Source organism: Dendrobium catenatum, unplaced genomic scaffold, assembly GCF_001605985.2.
Source record: "Dendrobium catenatum unplaced genomic scaffold, ASM160598v2 fragScaff_scaffold_621, whole genome shotgun sequence".
Lineage (NCBI taxonomy): Eukaryota > Viridiplantae > Streptophyta > Magnoliopsida > Asparagales > Orchidaceae > Dendrobium > Dendrobium catenatum.
Genome location: NW_021319083.1, coordinates 2,178,653 through 2,189,743, shown reverse-complemented (window position 1 = coordinate 2,189,743; position 11,091 = coordinate 2,178,653). Strand labels below are relative to the sequence as shown.

At 37.5% G+C, this 11,091-nt stretch overlaps 1 protein-coding gene across 2 annotated transcripts; it reads right to left on the bottom strand.

The window, feature by feature from the left end:
* Positions 1–954: 954 nt before the first annotated feature.
* LOC110101100 (coatomer subunit alpha-3-like) lies at positions 955–6,666 on the bottom strand. 2 transcript variants are annotated; one of them, XM_020828880.2, is made up of 4 exons: positions 6,538–6,666; positions 6,002–6,374; positions 5,029–5,523; positions 955–4,140 (listed from the first exon to the last, which is right to left on the bottom strand). In XM_020828880.2, exons 2-4 carry the CDS (start codon positions 6,207–6,209, stop codon positions 1,190–1,192), a joined length of 3,654 nt encoding a protein of 1,217 aa, XP_020684539.1. In that variant the 5' UTR covers positions 6,210–6,374; positions 6,538–6,666; the 3' UTR covers positions 955–1,189. The 2 variants fall into 2 exon arrangements, with proteins under 2 accessions (XP_020684539.1, XP_020684538.1); XM_020828879.2 differs by having other exon boundaries at positions 6,466–6,647.
* Between the last annotated feature and the right edge of the window lie 4,425 nt (positions 6,667–11,091).

Here is an 11,091-nt window from a genome sequence, read left to right as displayed (position 1 = left end):
AAATCTCAAGAACAACTGCTGTCCACAGCAGGAAAACAGCCCAAAACTGAGGGAAAACAGAGAAAAACTGCAGAAACATTGAGAAAGACTTGTATTTTACTAATAGATGAAAGGAAAATAGCAAAGATACAAGGATCCTCTATTCGAGAGGAGGATCGCACTCTCCCAATCTCTAGAATTTGATCTGGAGCCCTAGCCACCAAAGAAGAACAAGAAAATCCCAAGCAAATTTCACATAACCCTAATCTTTCCTTTTCTCCCTACTTAATGCATACAATTCAAAAATAACCTAAAAGGACCTAATTGCCCTTGCTCCCCCATCTTTTGGCTCCAAGAAACAAATTCAAAACCAAGTGGACCCCACCCAAACGGCTCTTCACTCTTCCGCCGGCTCCCCTGCTTTGTCCGCCCTTTCCCGTCGCCTGTAGACAAACCGAGCCGGCCCGGCTGGACCGGTCCAAAGAGGACCGGTCTAACAGAAAGGCAATAAAAAAGTAGTAAAAAAACTGTCCCAAACCAAACCTCAATCACCATCGATACATGCGAGTACAACATTCTAGATTCATACCGGTGAAGAGCAATAAAAAAGAAAGGCAATCATACTTTCAACCCCGGCATTAAATAGCATCACTTCTTGTAGCAATCAATACATATGAGGGCCAATATAGTTGACATTAACAAATCAAAAATCATAAGAACATTCAACAGGTCATGTCATTGCTTATGCAATATTAACGAACAAATTTTTTACTAAGATTGCTTATCAGAAGATGACTTTAAATTTGATAGAAATCATCACTGCATGTAAATTCAAAGCAGCATAGATCTTTCAACAAAAGCAAAACCCTGGAGGACTTCAAATGGAATGATGCATACTGCAAACCAGAAGAACTCACCAACAACGCCCAATGAAGAGCTTGGGCATTCTTTGCCACATTCAAATAAAACCCAAACTTAAACCAATTTCTCAAGCAAATTGAACTCTTTAACATAAACTTTCAAATGATAACTACATGTCTTACAAAATTCCTACAGCTCAAAGGGGCAGCATACATTAAAAAAACTGAACAAACTGCTAAAAAACATGATTACCTGTTTTTATTCTTTCGCCTGAAACATAAAAAGATATGGCGTGACAAACTTGATAGAAAACACACAAAGACAATGATTGCTCGGTAAATACCTGCATTTATCGCATCTGTGTAGGAGAACAAAGAAGACCGGACGCATCTGCCCCCACCACTGCAATCTCACAAACAGTGCAAAGCTTCCCTTGAATGGATGGGATAAACCTAGCTCCACAGTAAGGACATGAGACATCTTTCTGTCCACGGTAGATTGGAACAAAGGTGGCTCCACATACCACAAAAGGATTTCTGTAATCATAATTCAGCTGATGCGCATCTCTTTTGTCACCACAGGCCTGTAAAACCTGCCTTGATTTCTTTGCTTGCGCATCGGTTGGGCTACTCTCCAAAAGCATCCTAGCAAAATGGGTTGCTGTAGCATAGTTTCCTCCTTTGAAACAAATTGTCATGGCACTAGTAAGTACCAATCTGGTGTGAACCTTTTGAAGCTTGCAGTTTGTAAAGTAAGCTGCCAGCTCCTGCTGCCGAATCACATCATCCTTAGTTTCCTTTCTCTTGACCTCGATCTTCAAGCCCAAAACATACTCTTTAGCAATCTCAATCAGCTCCTTGACTTCATCAACCTCCCTCCTAGAATCCACAACAATGATAGGGATAATGTGTAAGATATTGAGAAATAGCCTTAAGGCCTCAGGGAACTTCCCCTCAGTTGTTGCTCGGTACGCAGCCTTGAGTTTTTCATCCAATTGTGAGAACTTGAATACTAGAGATGGTGGACTTCTCACATTGGGACTTGTGGACTCAGTCCACCCCTTCTCAACAGCAATTGATATTACTGGAGCCGCAGCAAAAGCAGGAAGATATGTGTGACTGCCTGTGTATAATTCCATAAATATCTGCTTCAATGGAGAAAAATTATTTATTCCTAACTGCCGATTAAGAAGGCGCATTGCTGTGTCAAAGTTTCCAGCAGCAGCATGCTCCCCAGCAAGAGATGATTTCTGAATCCATATTTGGCTCACAGACATGCCTTGAGTAGGGGCAACAAACACTGATGCACGGGTATTACCTGCTGCCACTGGAGCGACAGCTTCTGGAGGCAACTCCAGATCTTCAAGATCCCAGCCCCCGTTTTCTTCATTTGCTTCGACATCATCAACTTCGGCATCTGCATCCCCATTCTGTATCACCCGCTCAACATCAACAATGTCCAAGTCTTCATCACCCCAGTCCGCACCAGAAGCTTCTTCTTCTTCTACATCTTCATATCCTGGCCTGCTAGCATTATCCAATCCGCCTTCAAAAATGCCCCTCATAACCCTCAACAATGGCCAGTCACCGCCATTCAATAAAGGCGCAGGTGGCAAAAGAAGAGAGTGGGTTTTCTCTTTGGGGATAACAGGAATATCATCTCCCAATTCGGCAGCAAGCCTTTCAGCAGTTTCAATGAGCCCATGAGTTGAAGCTGTGATATATGCAAGATGCAAGTGGCCAGCGTTCTCCAATATCTTCACACGTTCCTGGATATCACCTAGGTACATAGCATTATGGAACTGACCCATAACATCATTCTTCATTTCAGCAATTCTCAGCATTTTTGATAGCTTCTCCTTATTTCCCGTGACAAGATAAAGAAATGAAAGCCTTTCAAAGTTCTTAGTCCTTTGATAAGCATATTCTACAATGCTGGTATTCCCTTGTCGAAGAGCCTCAATGCCCAACCTATACCAGTGGTCCTTTTCATCTATCTCCTTTGCAGAAGCAACAGCTATCTGGATGTTACCACTCGCAAGAGCCAAGTTGAATCTGGTTCTCTCATCTTTAACAAAGTGAAGAGCAACTTCAGGAAAACCTTTTTGTTGTAAGTATGCAATCACAGCCTGTCCACACAACTGTGAATTTTTTATCATGCTCATAACATGGTCATATTTCTTCCTCAGAAGAGCAAGCTTGAAGATATACTCTGTAGCATCAATTGTTATGACCCGGTTCTTCCCATCACGATCCAAACAATAAACACTGTTGCCAGATACCTTGGTCAAGTATATAGGAACATCAAGAGTCCTAATAATACCACTATCCCCATTAGGAAGGCAATACTTGATGTGGTTAAGGGTTGTATAGATGAAGACACCACTCTCATCCCAGGCACCACTTTTCACACGAATTGTCTCATGCAATGTACAAAGGTGAACAAGTTTCTTGTTGGCAATAACTATAACATGCTTGCTGAGTAATGCAACAGTTTCCATGTCGCTCGACCAAACGATATATTTGACAGCAGGGACCTGAAGTTCCCCCAGAATAAGACGCTGCTGAAGGTCGAATATAACTACTTTATCTTCAGCCCTACACAACAGATTCCCTGTTCCAGCGTAAAAGATTGCATCTGTAGCAATAGGAAGGGGACTTTTTTTTACAATTTCATTCTTGAGATTCTTGACTAATGCTTGATTGGTGCTCTTGTCGAGCACGGCAAACCTGTTGCGGGCCACAAAAACAGCAGACCCTCCTCCTCCTTTCTTTGCATCCTGCACAACATCTGCCCTTCCAACATTGTCTTTGGGAACATTATAGAGTTCATAAGTGCCCCCATCTGCATCAGAGCAGATTAAAACAGCATTCTCTGTGGGACTGAAAGAGAGTGTTCTTGGTCCCTGGTTCAAGCTCACAGATCCAGGCCTCCTTATTGGAACCACCTGATTATCTTTCTGATGTGAAAATTCATAAAACCTCAGAAAACGGTCTTTGACATAATACAAGCAGTCTCCAGTAACAGAGAAAGCAGGACGCTCTCTCTCTAATTTGAATACAATCATTCCACTGTCATGGCCAGCTGCGAGAAGATTCATTTCTGGATGTGCGGACAGAATCCAAAAACGATCATGCTCACGGCGAAATGTCTGAATGGCCGTGCGCTTAGTAGCATCCCAGATACGAATGCTTTTGTCCTCAGAGTTGGACACAATGATATCTTGCTTTGCATGAAACATCACACAAGAAACATTATTCATATGCCCTCTCAATGTGTCCACTTCCCATGCCTTTGTATCTACAAAAGAAAAATGCAAGTGTTAGAACTTTTTATAATGTAGAAGCAACTATTGCATCAGTTGATGATTCTCATGTAATGTTGCTTATAAAATGCGCATGCATCAAATGCCCGTTACTTGAATACTTCAAAAAGAAATTTATCCCGAGTGAAAAATGCATTGAATGTATGTAATCCAAGGCATTAATATATATTGCTATTAAAAAATTTAGAACTTGGTATTGCATGTCTTGTAAAACATTTAACTGCATTTGGCATGTCTCGTAAAACATTTAACTGGATTTGGCATGTCTCGTAAAACATTTAGAACTATATTAATCTATATACTAGTATTAAAAACGAACTTAGTATTGTACAAAAAAGAATCTCAGTACTCCATTTAAAAAAAAAAACAAAAAATCCATCTCATCATTTTAAATTATAATTCAAAATATACTTATATTTTTATATTATGATACAAACAAATTCAAATAATATATGCCTCAATTAAATTCCTATATAAACTCCTAAAAAATTCACTATTTTATCTACCTTAAGTGCATGTACATCATTTTATTAGAAAGAAACTTGTGGATCATATATAATTGCTAAGTAACCAAATGAATTATAGTTTGCATCATATTTTTCTTCAAAATCTTTACAAAAATACATATAAAATCATTTAAAAATTTTACAAACATCATTTATCTTTGCCTATTTGGTCAATCTTTTAGATATGCTTAGATGAACTTTAAGCTTTGTATTAGCTTAGTGCACAATGCATTCTAAAAGCTATCTTTTTAATAGTATAGATATAATTGGTACGAAAAAATTTAGTAAGCACATATCAAATATGCAATTATAATGCAAGCTATGATACAGAGACTAAACAGATTTTCTAGGGATTACCATTCATTCTCCATAATTTTACTTGCCGGTCATCAGCTCCAGAAACAATGAGAGGCAGGTTAGGATGAAAAGATGCCCAATTGACTCCCCGATCATGACCTTCCAAGACATATTTCACAACCGCATCAACACCACCAAACAGATCAGTATTCATTTGGCTCAGACGCAAAATATCATCAGCTGGAGACACCGTTTTCTTCCTCAGAGCGCCAATATCCCAAACACGAACAGTCTGATCAAGAGAAGCAGATACAATGAGATCCTCCTTTGGATGAAATGATGCGCACATCACATAGTGGTTGTGGCCGGTCAAAACTGAAATGCAGGTACGAGACTGCCAGTTCCAAATCCTAATCGTTTGATCATCACTTGCGCTAACAATCCAAGGATACTCATCATGGAATTGTACAGTACGAATATAGTCTAAGTGCCCAAGCAGAGTGAACAAGCAACGGTGAGTTTTGTAGTTCCAGACCTTGATCTTGTAATCATCACCTGCAAGACAACATTATTTTCGTTGTTACTGTCATTATTATCATGCACAAACTTCTGTAAATCTCTTGATAGATGTTGGAATTTTCTATCATTCCATGGAAGGATCATCGCGGGAAAGAGGCAGAATGTGTAAAGAAGATAATCAGGGAATCATTCATGCTTCATACTGCAGTCAAACATGAGATCATTTCATCAACAAACATACCAATTGGATCACACACAATAAATATATAAAAATATGGCAGGTAGAGATCAAATTCCAAAAACAATCCAGTATAAAACCAAAAAAGACCAATTAAATGCAATGGCAGTAAAAACTGGATAGATCTAAGTATCGCAATAAAAAGAATAGTCAGAAATGCAATTGAAGAAAAAAACATGATAGATCTGAGCAATACGATAGACTAATTCCAGAGCAACACCTCAAAATGCAGTAAATCAAAACCAATCGGGAGGAGCAAAAGGGTATACTTCTCACCTCCAGAGACAAATAGGGGCTGCGATTTATGGAAGTGGACTCCACGAACAGGTCCATCGTGCTCGTCGAAGCGGTCTATGAGGGTTCCCATGCGATAGTCCCATAGCTGTATCACACCGCTGTGGAGGCTGGCAAGGATCCACGGCCTCTTGCTATGAAAGCTAAGCCCCTTCACCCGATTACTCTTGGTCTCGAACTTGGTCAGCATCTTTGCCTTGCTCCGTCCCTAATACGCGTATGGATCTCAAAAAACCCTACCCCTCAGTTGCTCACGAAATCCAAAAACGCCGTACAGGTGAGGTCCAAAGCTATCCGGATCTAGACCAGATGGAGGGCGATGACGATAACAAATGAGATCCAAGATATCTTAGATCTGCACACAAAAAGAACCAAATTGTAATCAGATTTATAGAGAAGGAAGGACTACAGATGATTGAATAGTAGGAAGCGGCAGGGGCATCCACCAGCCGCCGAGATCCCAGCAGCCGGAGATATTTGGTTCCGTGCTGGGATGAGATCTGATCACACTGCAACACCTTGGTGTCGATCTCCGCACCCTTTCAACTTCCTCCGATTTAAGCTTCGGTCCTTATATTTTGTGAATTTCTGAATACCTTCATTTACCACTCCGGGGCTTAGGCAAGAAATTCATTATATGAAGTCCCAACAAAAAAAATTAGGCTATACTATTATTTAACGTGAGACAAACTCCTCAAATTAAATTTATAAATAAAATATTAATTTATGCTAATAAGAAAAACTATTTATGGCATATAAATAATAGCAATATCTAGGATTGTTAGTATATTAATATATTAGTTGAACAATTTGAGCTCCACCTTATAAATACTCATTTAAGTTTATTTAAATTAGCAATTGAATTAAATTGGAACATTTTTTTAAAGTTCAGAATTGAATCAAGCTTAAACAAACAAAATTAAATTTGTCTATTTACTTCCAAAAACGATTATATATATTTGTCTCTCCTATTTTTATTTTTTTATATATCATTTTGCAACGCATCTCTTCTTGATTTGTTGGTTGGTAGCTCTCGCTACAACTAAGAGGACTTGGGTTCAAATGTTGCGTATATAATGTGCATGTAAGTTTGTTTTAATTGACCTAAATGTCTCCCTATATATATATATATATATATATATCATTTTGCATCATCTAATATAATATTTTGCATCATCTTTATATTGAATATTTGGTTGCTCGAGAATTCGAGAACTCGGTTTTATATTCAAATTACTATTTTAAGCTGATTCACTCCAGTTGACTTAGGGTGATTGATTTATTGATGGTTACTACATAAGATTTTTTTTATAAGGTAAAAAGGGATGCAAGGCAATCCAAATGCATGGGAAACAAAATTTTGGGTGTTTTATTTATTAAAAACAAAATGAATGCAATGTAAAATTTTAATGAATTCATTTTTTTCACTTCTTAGTTCCTTTTTGATGTATTGTAATCTCGCCTAAATATTTCAATGCCACTCCTTAGTTCCTTTTTGATGTATTGTAATCTCGCCTAAATTTTAATGAATTCATTTTTTTCACTTCTTAGTTCATTTTTTTCACTTCTTAGTTCCATCGCAAGCTAACTACATTGTTGTCACCCGCCACCAAGCATTGATCAATGCCAGCCATTGCCACTTGTAGTCAGCTGTTGCCAAACAGCACCACCCACCGCTGCCAAAGGCCTCCCACAAGCCATTGTTGTCACTGCCCTCGGTCGTCCACTGCGATCGTCGTTGCATGTTGTTGCCCTCCGGTGCAACCTCTCGCCCCTTATTGGCCCCTATCACTGCCACTAACTGTCTACCACTACCATTATTTGAACTTACATTGCATTCTTTTAACTTAAACCCAAATTTAAAAATTTAAAAAAAAAAAAAAAAAAAAACTCTTACCTTCATTTTACACTAATCTAAATAACTTTAAATATTTCAAATACATTTCATTCATTTTACTATGAGTTTCTTTTTCAACAAACCAAATAACCTCATAGAGAGAAAATCGTCTCACTCGATAACAGTAATTCTCCCTCTACCGTATTGATTGACTGATCTTGAAGCATAGACTATCTTAAAGGGTATGGAGTGGATGAGTCAATATAGGGCTCAGATTGAGTGCTTGAAAAAGAAAGTGGCTTTGTTTGAATATGGTGAGAGCTTTGTATTTTAGGGAATAAGTAATATTATTTCTTGTTTGATTTCTACTCTAAAAGTAGATAGGCTTTGGAGGAAAGGTAATTGAGTATTTGTAGCGTATATTAGAGATGCGAGACTCTCTTCTACATCTGTGAGTAGTGTCCCTATTGTTTAGAAGTTTTCTGATGTTTTCCCTGAAGAGTTAGTGACTTTACCATCAAACAGAGAGGTAGAGTTTTGTATAGATATTTTTCTAGGCACTACTCCTATCTCTAAGGCTCCGTGTTGGAAGCCCCCTAAGGAACTCCAGGAGTTGGTGGATATAGGCTTTATCCATCTCAGCATGTCTTTGTAGGGAGCACTTGTATTATTTATCAAGAAGAAAGATGGAACCTTACGGATGTGCATCAATTGTATAGATCTGAATAAAATAAGTATAAAAAATAAGTAACCTTTGTTTAGGATTGATGACTTATTTGAACAGTTGGATGGATGTTCATTTCTTTTTTTTAAGATTGATCAACGATCTAGTTATAATCATCTAAAAGTGAGAACAAAGGATGCGGCGAAGATTGCATTTAGTATTGATACGGCATCGCAAAATCATCTTGATCGGGCACGAATCTCGAGGCAAAATTCCCCCTTTTTCAGGGGTTTTCCACGTAAAAATCTTGGTGTCTCATAAATGCTAGACCCTCTCTCCTTATCTGATTGCGTGCCGGATTTTCGTACAACGCTAAGACGATAAACTTTATATTTCTCTACTGCCGCGAATACTCCTGGACGCAATAAGTATATTGTACTGACATTATTTATTTTTTTAATCACGTTGTTCGGTGTGACTAATTCCCCAGTAGTCTTCATAGATTTGATGGAAAAAAATTTAGAAAGTATTTGGACCAATTTGTGATTGTATTTATATACGATATTCTATTCAATATCTGAGGAGGAGCATACAACACACTTAAGGATTGCTCTAGAGATTCTTAGGCAGCATCAATTATATGCTAAAATCTTGAAGTGTAAGTTTTGGTTGAGTAGTATTTTATTTTTTGGATATGTCATGAGCAGTGTATGAATTATAATAGATCCTAAGAAGGTTCAGACTGTTTCTAATTGGCCAATGCCTTCTAAAATTTTTGAAGTTCGTAGGTTCTTAGGCTTGGTTGGTTAATATCAAAAGTTTTTTTATGAGTTTTCTCAAATTTCTTTACCATTAACCATATTGATTCAGAAGTTAGTAGCTTTCATATGGACTCCGGAGTGCATGTGAGGAGAGTTTTTATTGATAGAAAATCGTTTGACTTCTGCTCTGATTATGACTATTCCTTCAGGTATATATGGTTTTTAAGTTTTTAGTGATGCATCATTTAGAGGATTGGGATGCGTGCTAATGTAGCATGGTAAAGTTATTGCATATGTATCTCGATAATCAAAACCACATGGGAGGAACTATCCGACACATGATATGGAGTTAGCTGCTGACATATTTACATTAAATATTTATAGGCATTACTTGTACAAAGTCAAATGTGTTATCATTACTAATCATCAGAGCTTGAAGCATATTTTTACTCAGAATGATTTGAATTTGAGACGGAGAAGGTAATAAGAGCTTATCATGGATTATGATTTATCTATTAAGTATCAACTTAGTATGGTAAATGTAGTGGCAGATACTTTGAGTAGGAAGTTGTCAAGTACTTCTTTTTCATTGCTAACATTTTATAGATGTTCTCATTTGAGATTTGGAGAAGTTAGAGATATGAGTGATATTTAATGATGAAGCTCCAAAATTATTAACTCAAATGATTATTCAGCATATTATACATGAAAGAATTAAAGAAGCTCAAAAATCAGATAGAGAGTATTAGATATTGAGTGATTATATTAAGACTGGTAAGAGATGTGAACTCTCTCTATTTGATCATGGTATCATTTTTTGTAAAGATAGATTATGTGTTCCATCTGTTGGTGATCTACGAGCTGAGATTCTATATGACGCACATTATTCATGCTATACTGTCAGTTTTTTTCTACCAAAATGGGCAGCTCTATATAAAAATTCAAAAAGTCTTCTCTCAAATGTCTATTCTAACAAATATTAATAAATGCTGGCAGCTTTTTTTCCTTTCAAATAATATAATAATAGGCATAATAAATGCTGCAGCAGCTTTTTTTTTCTCCCAATGCAATAGCTTTTTTTTTTTTGGGAATGTCGTAGCTCTATAATACCATCGGTAAACTGGGCGGGAAAATAGAAGGCTGGGCGGGAAAGCAAAATGAGCGGCTCGACGAGCAGCTCGATGGCTCGTTACAGTATCGCGAGTCGAGCTCGAGCTCGACTTTTAAGCTCGACTCGAGTTCGAGCTCGAGTTCGAGCTCGACATTGGGCTCACGAGTCAAGCTCGAACACCCCCTGACTCGAGCTCGACTCGACTCGTTTACACCCCTAGTTGGGAGGATCATATTCTACTTATAGAACTTGCGTACGATAACAATTTTCAATCCAATATAGGATTGGATCCTTATGAAGCCATGTATGGTAAGAAGTGTTGAACCACTTTGACTTTGATAAAGGTGAGTGATATACATGTGATAAGATAGGCTTTTATGGATGAGATTACAATAAAGATTCATCGGATCAGAGAAAGATTAGGAGCTGCACAAGATAGACAAAAGAAATATTATGATAAAAATATAGGTTTGTGGAATTTCATGTTGGTGATTTTATTTATGTTAAATCAGCATGATAATAGGTGTTAACAAATTTGGAAGAAATACTAAGCTGAGTCCAAGATATATTGGACATTTTGAGATTGTTGAAATGATTATTAGTTTTGCTTATGGATTATTATTGCACGATGATATGTTAGATATACAATACATTTTATATATCTTCTTTAAGAAAGTGAGTATCTAATTATATAAAGAG

What these genes read in the sequence shown, in the direction of transcription:
- LOC110101100 (XM_020828880.2), bottom strand. Translation starts at nt 6,209, where the DNA reads ATGCTGACCAAGTTCGAGACCAAGAGTAATCGGGTGAAGGGGCTTAGC. An exon ending in GCCCCTATTTGTCTCTGGAG is followed by an intron (nt 5,524 to 6,001) that starts GTGAGAAGTATA and finishes GTTGTCTTGCAG; the next exon opens with GTGATGATTACAAGATCAAG. An exon ending in AAAATTATGGAGAATGAATG is followed by an intron (nt 4,141 to 5,028) that starts GTAATCCCTAGA and finishes TTTCTTTTGTAG; the next exon opens with ATACAAAGGCATGGGAAGTG.